Source organism: Rhagoletis pomonella, unplaced genomic scaffold (assembly GCF_013731165.1).
Source record: "Rhagoletis pomonella isolate Grant_MI unplaced genomic scaffold, Rhpom_1.0 Rhpom_scaffold_00514, whole genome shotgun sequence".
Classification (NCBI taxonomy): domain Eukaryota; kingdom Metazoa; phylum Arthropoda; class Insecta; order Diptera; family Tephritidae; genus Rhagoletis; species Rhagoletis pomonella.
This window is the reverse complement of record NW_023459068.1, coordinates 39042-52754: the sequence shown is the minus strand read 5'-3', so window position 1 is coordinate 52754 and position 13713 is coordinate 39042. Positions and strand designations below refer to the sequence as shown.

At 36.7% G+C, this 13713-nt stretch overlaps 1 protein-coding gene across 1 annotated transcript; it reads left to right on the top strand.

Moving 5' to 3' along the window:
- Positions 1 to 3039: 3039 nt before the first annotated feature.
- On the top strand, positions 3040 to 7316 carry LOC118751076 (structural maintenance of chromosomes protein 5-like). Its single transcript, XM_036485841.1, is given in 17 exon segments — positions 3040 to 3268; positions 3339 to 3890; positions 3958 to 4123; positions 4125 to 4205; positions 4270 to 4368; positions 4432 to 4728; positions 4785 to 4886; positions 4946 to 5154; positions 5212 to 5375; positions 5452 to 5578; positions 5637 to 5842; positions 5913 to 6130; positions 6189 to 6389; positions 6454 to 6678; positions 6743 to 6900; positions 6966 to 7083; positions 7148 to 7316. Coding segments are annotated over 17 exon segments (3123 nt in total). The 5' UTR covers positions 3040 to 3167; the 3' UTR covers positions 7247 to 7316.
- Positions 7317 to 13713: the final 6397 nt, after the last annotated feature.

The following is a 13713-nucleotide window of genomic DNA, read 5'->3' as shown; positions in this document are numbered from 1 at the left end:
CTTTGGAGGCTTTCGCCTTCCCGATGGCCACCAGAACTTCACCGCAAGTGAAAGCAAGGGGGGCACAGGTTGTTGGCAGTTTGTGCAGCCTTCTGGTCTCTCGACGCTTGGCTTTGTCCACCGGAGGATGCAGTATGAACTGCCGGCTAAAATAGCTCGCGCATCGCTCCGGGTCCGACGAAGCATGGTCGCCGAAAGAAATTTCGACTCTGTCGTCGTGCTTCGTCGGATTGGACAGTGACCTCACGGTTGACCAAAGCTTACTCACACCAGAGGTGAAGTTGCAGGTCTTCAGATGCTCTTCCCACTTCTTCCGCTTATGTACGTTTACTAGTTGCCGAATCTCCGCGTTGAGATCCCTGATACGGGAATCTCCGGGATCGGCCTGACGAAGGCTGTCACGCTCATCGGCTAGAACAGCCGCTTCAGCAGGGAAATTTGGGCGTGGGTCGGTGATGCATCCTGCCGGTACGAAGCGGGCTGCAGCAGCGGTGACAGCCCTGCGGAACTTACGTTCACCAAGGTGGACGTCGGTTGGTGTGGGGAGGGCAGCGAAGGTGTTTTCAGTAAATTCCGCGAAGCCTTTCCAATCAGCTTTTGAAAAGTTGATATATGTTCGGTGCTCCGCGGAAGCAAAGTCGGTTGGTTTATCGATCGAGTTGACTATGGGCAGGTGGTCTGATGCCAAAGTCAGCATAGGTCGCCATGATATGCTGTTTATCGACCAGCGCTGACTATTGTTATGTCTGGCGCGCTGCAGCAGCTGCCCATAATCCTGGTGGGTGCGTCGTCGTTTATTGTGCAGAATGTCGAATCGTCTATCTGCTCAGCCAGTCAGTTCCCCTACGATCGTTTGACAGGCTTGAGTGCCAAAGGTCGTGGTGCGCAGCAGGTGACAGGGGGTATATAAACGTTAAACATTTCGAGCTCAACATCGCCTGACCGGATAGCAATGCCCTGACATTCTAGGGTGGTATCCCTGCGGTCGGTATCTGCTTCGATGAGACGATACTGTACGGTGTGGTGCGTAATGAACGCTAAGCCTCCACCATTATCCCGCTCGCGATATCGACGGTGCACGTTGTACCCGGCACAATTCAACAGCGTTGAATTGCTGTGCAACTTCGTCTCTTGGACCGCAGCCATCAATATGCCATGCCTTCCCATGAAGACGGTTATCTCGATCTTGCTCTGTAGCCCTTTACAGTTAAATTGAAGGAGCTTCATGTGGTTCGGGAGACGTGTGGTGATGCGGGGTGTGAGGGATGTGTGTGGTCGTGCCGCAGTTGGCTGTGTGCGCTGCTGAGGTGGTTGCCGCCCTGTGGTGGTGGCGGGAGGCGTCGCAGTTGAGGTCTGCGACCGAGCAGCGCAGCACGGGCCCTCGAAGTTCCTCGTCCTCGTGCGCGTGGTGCGCAGACCTGAGCATGCCCTAAAGTGGCACCAGCCAAGGCAGGTGTTGCATTTGACTGATGTCACATTACGGAATATCCTGGTCTGACATACCGTGCAGATTGTAGGAGGAACCAGGCGCCGTCAGCGATACCGCTACTTTGGTTTGCCGATTTTGACAGTTGTGGTAACTTGTAAATAAACATTTGTTTACAAATCAGCGAAAGAGAAATTTGAATTATAAATGAAAAATCAGTTTAAATTGTGTTAATTTGCAATTTATAAGTGACTTTTGAGTAGAAGACTGCGTAAAAACTAATACAATGAAGTGCTGTGTGTTAAATTGCGACAGCCGCCAAGATGCAAGAAGCGCAGGTGCAAGTGTAGCGCTGGGACGAATCGCTGCATTTTGTGTACATTGGGCAGGGCAATGCCGTTCCCGAAATGTTTCTCTATTATTATATTAACAGCATTTCCTCACAATGATTTCGTTTCTGCTCCACGCAGCCTCCATTAGCAAGTTAACTAATCAATCCCGCAGAGATGCTGCTGCAGTTTTCTGCAACAGCCTTAGGCTGTGTGCGAGTACGTCTAAATTGCTACCTAAATAGAAAAAATTCTAAATCACTGGAAAGTGTCGGTAATAGGGAATTTACATGATTCAACTTTCACAGGCGATTAGTTGAACCAAAAGTTGAACGAAAGTAGGGAGCCGACCAACTTCATTGTAAGCGATTACACCAGGCAATCGTTGCTTTCAACTAAAAATCGCCTGAAAAATCGCCTCATGTAAATTCCCTATAACGCAGTGAATAGGAACAATTTAGATTTTCTGCGAGCATACTTTTCAACCTAAATTGAACAGTCAAATATATTTGAGCGAGCGATTAAGTGAACAACGACTTTTTGATGTTTTAAATAATTTTTATCATTGCTATGACACAAAAAAGAAAATATTCAACAGGATGTAAGTATAAATTTATTTGATTTTTGCATTCAGATAAGTATATGTGTAATTCGATGGATGGAGCATTCTCCTTCTCTGCTGCAAACTTATTATATTGTTAAATAGTCCCAAAGCTACCACAAAATTATTCATTTTATAGATATATTTATTAAAAGCAAACAAATTCAAATTCCAAAACAAACAATTTAGGTTGTCAACCGAACTGGCACGGTTTTAGCAGCTGTTTTCCTAAATTGTAGCAGTGCTGGAAATTCCCAGTGGAATAAAGTTTAGGTACTAAAATTAAGGTCAACTCGCACACAGCCTTAATTACTTCATTTTCTGCGATAAAAAAAAACGCAATAACCACAACGCTCAACACCAATATTACCATCAACAATCACGTTTACTTTCAAAACTACAATTTTGGATTTCGTTTCGTACCAAATATAAAATGTTTGTATGTCCATTTACTTAAACGCAAACGGATTAATAATCAAAGTGCTGGCATAGATTTCAACGTTTGCACAAAAAGTATGTTTGATGTTGAAACTGTACTTAAAATAGGTAAATTGTACTTTTTAAAACCAATTGGACTGAAAAAAGCACAATTGTACTTAAAATATCAACACTGGTTGGTTTGTGAAGCTTCTTGGGTGGTGTATTTCGCTCTTTACGAATCGGAATCGGGTACCGAAAAGGAAGTACTGGTACCAATATTTATTGATGTAATGGGTATTGAAAACTCATCACAATTTATTTGTTTGATATTTATTTAAAAGGCGCAATTTTAAAGTTTTGCAGTGTTTTGAATATTTACGTTAATATATTGATGATGTCTCGGCGTGCGCATCGTGAAATTCCACAGCTGGAAAATGATTCAATTGTGGCTGTGAAAGGGAAAATCAAAAGCGTCTACTGCAAAAATTTCGTGTAATTTATCAGCTAAACTAGGCATATGAAAGATGCGAAATTAATTGTCTAAATTAAAATAAAATTTCAGGACCTACGGGGAATGCACTTTTCACCCTACCGAGTATTTGAATGTTATTATCGGGCCTAATGGGACCGGCAAATCAACGCTGGTTGCGGCCATAGTTTTAGGGCTAGGCGGAAAGCCCGAGTTACTTTCCCGTTCGAGTTCAATTGGTGACTATGTTAAAAATGGGCGCGATGAGGCCATGATTAGAGTTGAAATCTTTCGCGAAACTTATAACAAGTCGACGATATTCCAACGATGTTTTCCACGCAGCGGTAAATCCACTTATAAAATCGGGGAAGACACCGTGTCAGAGAGAAACTACTTAGCTGCTATAATGGAATTCAAGATACAAATAGGCAATTTATGCCAATTCCTGCCACAGGACCGTGTGCAGGATTTCGCTAAAATGGATCCACAAAAAATCTTTTTTAATACTATCAACTCAGTCTGTAGCCCAGAAACACTAAATACTTTCGATGAACTAAAAAAACTGCGTCTCAACCAAACGAACGAAGCCGATGGCGTTAGAAAGAAAAAAGAAGAATTGGAACAGCTGCAGGCGCAGTGCCATATGTAAAGCAAATTTCGAAGATTAAATTGGTATTAAATTATGTACATACATATTTATACTTTTTCGTAGACTTTGCCAACGTTTAGAGCGATTCAATGAGCAGCAAGAATATCAGAATAAGTTAGATGTTTGTCATGCGAAAAAATTGCAACTGGAAGTGCGCGCTTTGGATGAAAAGAAAAAACAAGAAACAAAAGATCTATTGCTAGCTAAAACAAAACTCGAAGAAGAACAGAAAAAAATATGATATCATTATTCGGCGTCAGCATGATATATCGAAAACTTCTCAACAACTTGCTAAGGATATTGCTTCAAAAGTACTGATATATTTGCATATATAAGCTTGTTTAATCTAAGACGTATTTTTTAATTTAAAACTAGGAACGAGAGGAGCAAACAGTTATAGCTAAAAAGCAGCGCATCGAAGAGCAAATAAAGATACTAAAGGACCGTATCGAACAAGCTCGAACTACATATTTAGTAAGTTCAATTAGTAACTCATAAACACACTTTGCTTATCGAAACTGATTAATGTTTTTATAGAAAAAGAAACGAGAGAAAGCGGATTATGATAATGAATTACAAAATGAGACTAGAATATTGCGACTTTTTCTTGATGATCTAACGAAGGCAAAGGAGAATATAGATGCGGATAAAGACTGGAAATCTGAAAAACTGGCACTTACTCAAAAGCTTCAACGTTTGAAGGAGGAGCTAGCTGGCTATATGAAAACTCGTTCGGAAATTAACAGCAAATTAGATGAACAGTATACGCCAGATATTGGTTTATTGACAAGAAGACTTGAACGTGCAAATGATGTTCATGCGCAAAAGTTACAGGTGAAAAAGGAGCAGTTCCCATAAATATTTGTATTTAGAAATCTTTTGTGATATAGTTAATACGAGAGAAATACCCCGAAGTGTATCGAGGTGTACAATGGTTAAATGATCATAAGGATTTATTTCAAGGCCGTGTATATAATCCAATGATATTGGAGGTAAAAAGATGATTCGTTAAAATTTTTTATTTCGAAATGAACGCTTAAATATTTTGTAGCTGAGCGTACGGGATCCTGATCATGCCAAGTATTTCGAAAACACAATAAGTATTCGAGATTTACTTGCATTCACTTGCGAAAACAAAGAAGATGTCTCGCTGCTGGTCAATGAGTTATGCGTTAAACAAAAATTACAAGTTAGTGTTGGCCATGCTCCGCCAGCTAGTAAAATAAATTACCGTGCGGATGTATCAATAGATTCCTTAAGGCAAGTTAATCATTAACCCATTTTGTTGAATTTATAGTTTAATTTTCAATTTACTAGATCCTGCGGCTTTACTGCATATTTAATTGACCTGATTGACGGCCCGCCGGCCATAATTAATTATTTATGCAATTTGAATGGCATTCATAGAATACCGATTGGTTCATCTGCTGTTAATGAGAAAGCAGATGACGTTCCGAATAATATAAACTTCTTCTTCGGGGGTAATGTTATATCAGTCTTTATCGCCTTCTTAAATCAAATATTAATTTTGGCTATATGTACATACATTTATGTTAGGCGATCAACTGTACTCTGTTAAAGTATCCAGATATTCAGGAGAAAAATCAATTTTACAAAATCAAATTATAGGTAAAAATCTGTTGACTAGTAGAAATACGAACCAGATTTTAGAGGATGAGAATAGGTAAAATAGCTATATTGTTTATGTTATTTTATGTCAGCATAATTCGTTGCATTTAAAGGCTGCGTGGACTAAAGCGTGGCAGTGATGCACTAAAAAATCAGCGTACAGCTTTGGAAAATAAAATTGAAGAAACAAATGTGAAACGCGAAGAAGTAATGGCCAGAAACCGTACTATTGAGGGTAAGATAGCGGAGAGAGGACAATTGGAAGAGAAATGTCGACGGCAGAATGATAAAGTGAAACAGTTAAAGAACAACGTCATCAGTAAGTTAAAAACGTCTTTAGTTAATATTCTATAATATTTCAACATAGCTTACCTCGTTTAATTTTACAGATTTGCCCGAGTTGGAAAAAACTTTCTCCGAAAAAGTGAAAAGTTGTCTGCAAGAAATAATGCAGCTTCAAAGTGAAAAAATTGAGATTTTAAAGAGCCTGCAACAAGCTTTACTTAACAAAAAAATCGCAGTTATGAAAGAGCGTATTTTTAAGCAAGAGAACGAAGAGCTCATCAACACTATCAGGGAAACGACAGATAGCAAAGCTCAAGCATCGGTAGGAGAATATAATAAATGGTAAATTAAAATCAACTCTATTTGTTTTTCATATTTAGCGTATGGTCGAAACAATAACCAGAACAATGGAAAAGACAACACAGCTACATGATTCAAAAACTGCAGAAGCTAGAAAGGCTAAAAGAGAGTGTAAGTCACTTGAGCTTTTCAATCAGCTGCCAGATACTATGGATGAACTGAAGGAAGCTATCAACGAATTTAAAGCGCGTTTGGAATGCATGGGAGATGTCGACAAAAATGTGGGTTTCTGGTTTTTGAGAATTATTGGCAAACGTATTATAATCGGTTGTGTTTTCAAATTAGATTGTTGCAGAATATAAACAGAAATGTGCGGATATAGAAAAACTAAAGGAAGAAATGCAGAACTCTGAACACAATCGTCAGGATATAGCAATGAAGATACGGACTCTGCATGACGGCTGGTATCCCGAAATCGAGGGCATTGTCACTACTCTAAACATACATTTCAGCGATTTTATGACTTCTATGGGTTATGTAGGGGAAGTAAACTTGGTTAGGCGAGAAGAGGTAGATTTAAAATGTATTTTCTTATTGACGAGTAGCGTTGGTCATAATCTTTTTTGTCGTGTAGTTTGATTACGATACGTATGGTATACAAATAATGGTACAGTATCGCAGCAACGCACAACTACAGGCGCTTGACCGACACACTCAATCCGGGGGCGAAAGAGCAGTCGCAATCGCGACTTACACGCTGTCATTACAACACATTACCCACGTACCATTCCGGTAAAAAACATTATGCTCGGCTTAGGTTGAAATTATAGATAAGTGATTTTTACATAATGTTTCAGCTGTGTCGATGAAATAAATCAAGGCATGGATGCAAATAATGAGCGTAAAATATTTGAAATGCTTGTTAAAGAAACTACCCAAACTGGACGTGCACAATACTTTTTTGTTACCCCAAAGGTATTTTGCCTTATTTCTAATGACACACACATATGTATGTAATAAAAAATAAATACATTTTCAGCTCTTGCCGAATTTGCTGTACAACGAGCGTATGTCTGTGCACATAGTTTTCAATGGCAAAATGGTTAAATCGCCAAATGCTTTCGCATTCCAAATGTAGTATTATAAATACCTAATACTTATTTATATACCTTGAAATACCTTTAATTTAATTTTTTCATTCAATGCAAATAAGCTTTAATAAATACACAAGTTTTCAATCAAATTAAAGAGAAATAAGTAGCAAGAACATTTTTTGATGCGGATGTATTCATTTCCAACGAAGTAAATCTTTATAAAATACATATATACATACATATATTCTTCGTTGGATTTTAGATTCGAGATTATTGTTGGGTTTTAATTTTCCACTTAATAAAATCCAATATGGAATGTTCAGGACAAATAATTTAATAGAAGTCACGCATTATGCTTTCGTCTTCAATTAACGTACAAACTTACTCAGTTCACAAAGGATCAAAAAACGATAAACCAGAGCGATCATATGATAAATCGCATCCTGTTATTGAAAAGCTGCAATCAACACCGTTGTTAAAAAGTCGTAGGTATGGTACGGCTGAATTTAAGCTAAAAAACTAAGCTATTTTAACTAAAAACTAAGAAACAAACTAAACTAAACCCAAGAAAATGACTTTGTGATACGATGGCAACACAGAATTTTTTCTTGAATTAATGCAATTTCTAATTAATAGATACTCAGTGAGTTTCGCTTCAGTTACAATAGAAAACACTTCATTACTGTCGATTTCGCAAAAACTTTTGTTGGAATTTTCTGAAGTTTACAACAAACATTCTAGTTACAACTGGTTGGTCCACATTCGCCAACTGCGCAATGGCTTTGATCATCTGGCTGTTCACTAGTTGATGCAGGCCGCAATTTGATAGCATGTTTTGGTAAAAATACAACTTCTGTCACATCCAACCAATTCGAATGCTTGCTTTTCACGTTTTCTTCTACCCAAGAGCCACTTTCCAAAACCGTCGAAGCCGTTTACATATATTTTTGGTACGTAAATCAATATCACGAGTATTCATATTTTCTAAATCTGGCAATACCTCTAATAGATGTTCTAAAACTTTCTAATTTTTTTCACTTCTGTACCACTCAGGAGATACCAACACTTCATTCCTCGAAAAGGAACAGATGCCTGTTAATATTAAAAGGTAATATTTTTTTAACAAGCTATTATAAGTTGTTAAAAAAAAACTAAAATAGGTGGAGTTATTTCTTTCCATCTAAGTAATACACGTTATCAATATGAACCAAATCGAACCATATTACGGGTTATCAAATATCGCGACACCTGCGCCAGCTAGCTATTAGTTCATATTGCATACTACATTGTCATCGGGTTCTGAGCTAAGTTTGCAGTTTCAAGTCTCTATCTCATCGGGAAGTTGGTTAAAAATGGATTTCAAGATTTGATGGTGAAAGTAAAAAAAAAAAGCTTGCCAAAAAATTTATTTAGCTAAAAGGTTCGTGTATAAAATAACCGTGCAAAAACGTGCAGCGAAAATATATATTATTTTAATCTACAGGAAATTGGCACGAAGTTTGTTGCAGTTATTTCTTATAGGCATCCCATTGGTAGAGGGCTTCGGGTGTACGAATTTGTTGTAACATTAGTTGAGGACTGGCTCTAGCTGCTAGTCTCTTTAAAATGTCCTCCAATCACGTCGTAAGCAGATTTCCCATGTGAACTTGCAACAAAGTTCAATTCTGCCATTTCCTTAAAGGTATTTTCATGATTTCAGACCTTTAGTAAAGTCAATATGATTTATTCATATTGTTTTTGTTTTTTTTTTACACACCTTTCCTCTTTCAAAAATATACAATTTTATAAAATTCAATGTCTATTTATCATATTGCTCTAGCGTTAGACGATCTAGAGTCCAAACTCATAAGTAGCCCATTACGCCCGTTTGGGTACTTAAAGTTGACATTATAGACTAAGTTTTTATGAAAAAATAAAAACTTTTAAAAATGCTATAACCAAAAAAAAATCAAAAAGAAAAATTTTTACTTAATTTATTTTTGTTTTTTATACGTTGCACATTAATGTAAAAAAATGTACAATTAAAGCCCATAACAAGATGGAAGAAATACATTATGTTTCATTAAGTTGCGTTAAAAGGTTTCCAAGATACAGCACTTTAAAGAAAGGTATGCATGACGTTATCTTAAAATTTAAGTCCCGTGTAAATAGGCAACCCTACGTCATATCGGCAACATATGCTGCACATGCATACTTACGGTTGAAACCGGAATAATGTCTAAATGCAAAGTTTCCATATGCGCAATTTCGGTGCCCCGATCTAATGCAGTTTGATGACAAATTGCTGACGCAAAATATTTTGAAACCTCTAAACGATGTACCGTTATCCGTGGAGGAGAGAGGAGGTCGAGTTAAAATGATGCCCTGCAACTTGTAACAGTACCAATTTTTGGATTCTCGGAATTTTCTGATAAAGATGTGGCGCTGCTAAAAAATATATATACACAAATATAAGCACGAAACTATGTATTTGTGGCAAGGATTATCCACGTAAGATCAAAAGAACTGCAGTTTAATTTTATAAAATTTTGGTTCGGTTATTTGTACAATGATTTTGGGTTATCGCGTCCAAACGCGTTACCCGAATTAAAAAATTTTAACATTTGCGTCTACACATTTTTCAGTTTTAGTTCAGAAAGTTGCAATTCATATTCAGAAACTCCATTTTAAATTCAGATAGTTACTATTCAAGTTCAGAAATTCCATTTAAAATTCAGAATTTCCATTTGAAATTCAGAATATTACAATTCAAATTCAGAATTTCCAGTTCAAATTCAGTAAGTTACAATTCCAATTCAGAATTTCCATTTTAAATTCAGAAAGTTGCAGTTTAAATTCGGAAAGTTACAATTCATATTCAGAATTTCCATTTCGAATTCAGAAAGTTACAATTCAAATTCAGAAATTTCCAATTTAAGTTCAGAAAATTTATATTCATTGTGGGATATAAAGAATTTAGGTTGCATAGTAGAAGCGACTGTGTCACAAACTTTTCAATTTAATTTTATTCAGTACTACATAGCAGAGCACCCGACGTCGTTTGGGGGAAAAAAGCAAAATACAAAACAGTAATAGAAATATTCAGTTCAGTTCCCAAGGAGTTTTTTCTCCGGGAATTTGTTTCTACCAAGAAAGAAATCCTCCAATAATTAACTCCCAGGAAGTAGCATTTTCCCCGAAAATTGGAAATTTCTGAACTTTAATTGTAATTTTCTGAATTTGAAATGGAAATTCTGAATATGAATTGTAACTTTCTGAATTTAAAATTGAAATTCTGAATAGGAATTGTAACTTTCGGAATTGGAACTGGAAATTCTGATTTTGAATTGTAATTTTCTGAGTTTGAATTGGAAATTCTGAATTTGAAATGGAAATTCTGAACATGAATTGTAACTTTCTGAATTTAAATTGCAACTTTCTGTACTAAAACTGAAAAATGTGTAGTCAAAGGATTAAGCTTTGATTTAAAACAAAGATTTCGGTTTGAAATATGCATCTTTTTTTGTAAATTTGGAGGTGGATTTTGCGCAAAAACATTGATGATGAGCTTGATTCTTCTTTACGAAAATTTTAATTTTACCCCATTTTGAAATTGGCCCCGAGTGCTTGGGGAAGGGGCAGGGAGGCGAAGGGACTTTACTTAAAGTTTATACCACACCAAAAAATCACACACATTAAATCCTCTAATGTATTATTTGATTGCTAACAATGTGGCAAAGTACCTACCTCATAATTATATATAATATATGAAACTTTAAAAACTTATTTTCTGTCAAAAATTTTGAAATGAAACTACCTTCTTTTTGTATCATGGAGCGAAACAAATTGTTTTAAAATATCAATAAAATAAAGGCTGCGTTTCTTTATACATTCCGGATAATCCCATTTCACAGCCGGAATAAACAGAATACGTTTGAAATATACGTTAACATATCATCAGGAACGTTCTAAAGAATAAGTAAACAAAAAAGTTTATTCCAAACGTTCAGAATGAATAAAGAAATTCAGCCAAAGTGTGTGAATGCAAAAATATGTATATAAGCTGAAGTGTGAATAGAAAAAAAATTTATTATTAAATGTTTACAAAATTATCAGTTCGAAGATCACAACAAATCGCTCGCAACACGAAAAACTGGTGGAATCCATGAGCAAAAAGCCGTACATTGGTCGAGGCTGTATAAAAGGAGCTAAAGAGGATGTGTTGGAATTCTGGGAAAGCGTTCCAAGAATTAAAGTGGCACAATATCTAGTGAAATGGAGGCACTTAAAAGGAGGGAGCTGACATTTTATCATTTAAGCTAAATGAATCAGAACAATCTCCTAGCAATCTCCTTTGTATATTAATGCAACTGTTAGCTGTTCTTCCACGAGCTTTCGAATTTTCGTAACGGAACTACGAATTCGTAACTACGAACATTTGGATTACAGCATAGGGGTAGTGTTTTAAAATGGCTATACAAAAATTAAAACAAAAAAAAAAAGAACAGAAATTCAAAATATTATTTTTGTTTCTCCACCTCTATACCTGCTATCTTATCTTTTCGAAAATTTTGTACGTTTTATAAATAGCATACCATATCAGTGCAAATATGTTGCTTATATTTTATAAATGTTGCGAAAATTTAATATTTTCTTTGGTTGTGCATTGACAGCGTTTTCCGAATTACACACGTATAACAGTAAAAGCAGCGCTGTCTTCGGCTATGCCGAAGGCTTCATACCTTTCATGGACATCTGAAAACTTTACTTTAACAGATTACTGTATTTGAAAAAATTTATATATTCACAGCACACATAGATAGAGGAGTAACATATATAAAAAATCTTATCTAAACAATCAGAGGTATGGAATATATACCTTATATAGCACCAATCTCAGTGATTTTCACTGCTGTTTAGCTTCCTACGTAAAGGAGATATATCGCAAAAACTGGTATAGGAACAATCAGTGGTATAAGAGATAAAGCTTATATAGCATAAATTTTGACGATTTTCTCAGTAGACTTTGTAGTATTATTTATACAATAGCTTACGAATTAAACTGAGAGACTAGATTGCATACAAACAGACGGACAGACTGACAGACAGACAGACGGACAGACGGACATGGCTAAATCGACTCAGCTCGACGTTCTGATCATTTAAGTATACATTTTAATGGGTCTATCTTTTCATATTCTGGTACTTGCAAACATCGGACCAAAGTTATAATACCATTTCATGCTCATGAAAGGTATAACAAGTAAAGAAATATAAGTTCGGGCGAAACCGAGCTTTATACTCGGCACACGTATTAAATATCGTTTTTTCACTTTTCAGTAAACTGAATGATAAGCAAGAGCATTTTTTTTAGTTATTGAAATATCAGAATTTTCGTATTTCTGAAGTTTAGCGTTATATGGTAGGTGGCGGTAATTTTATGACGATTTCTTAAATTTTCAACATATCGCTTTTTTGAGCCAAGGTTGATAAATGTACCGAGTATGGTACAAATTGATAGACCGGTTACAGAGATACGCATATGTAGGCGTAAGTTGGCGGTGCCGTGCCATTTTTCCAAAAATTTTCCTAACTAGCATTTACTGCTGACAGGTTGTATATATTGATTTCGAGTAAATTAGCTTAAATAGTTACTAATTTATAGCAGTTTTCGTATTTCTGTAAATTACCGTTATATGAGAGGTGGCGTGGTTATTGTCTGATTTCAAAAATTTTCAAAGAATTTCTTAGTGAGGCTCCAAGCAATGTTCGTACGAATTTTGGTGGGGATTGGTGAAGGCAGTACAGAGATACAGCATTTCATCGTAAGTGGCCGGTGCCACGCCCATTTTCAAAAAATTTCATAACTGCAGCGCTAGAGTCAATCGCTACTTTTGAGCCGCTACTGCACCGTCTCCTAAGTAAGTAGCTACTCTATTAACCCGGTCGGTCGGTAATTGATGGAGTTTACCAGGTAGCTACCGATTCATCAGTCCTGTAGTCGCTCCCCCGTACTGCAGGGTGGTTTAGAGACAATTTCTTGGGAAGCGCTGTCTGGATTTGCCATAACAAGTTATGGATTAAGACATGTAGGAATAGGAAAGTCTTCCCCAAAAGGTTAAAAAAATACTTTGCGGCCATCGAGGGAACTACAGATAAGAGCAGGCCGCCCAAAAATATGGTATTGAACTACAGCTGCATTTTCATGCATTTTTAATTTTTGTAGCTTTATGTTCTCTTATTCAAATTCGATTCAGCCTACTAGGCCACCCTCGTAACGGTCATTGTACTACAAATAATACTAATTACCAAGCAAAATACAGGTTCTTTAACTCAAGCGTTTTCATACTTGTTCGAGTATAAAGGTTTGTGCTCTGGGGTAGTTGAGTTGCGAGCAATCTAAAAATCCTTCTGCTGATTTGCATGCAACACCTTGCCTGGGGTGGTTGGCTGAGTAGCTATAGCAACCCCATACTATAGATTTATGCAAACAAAACTTTAGTTTAATGTCTCCTTCAGAAAATTTCCGTAC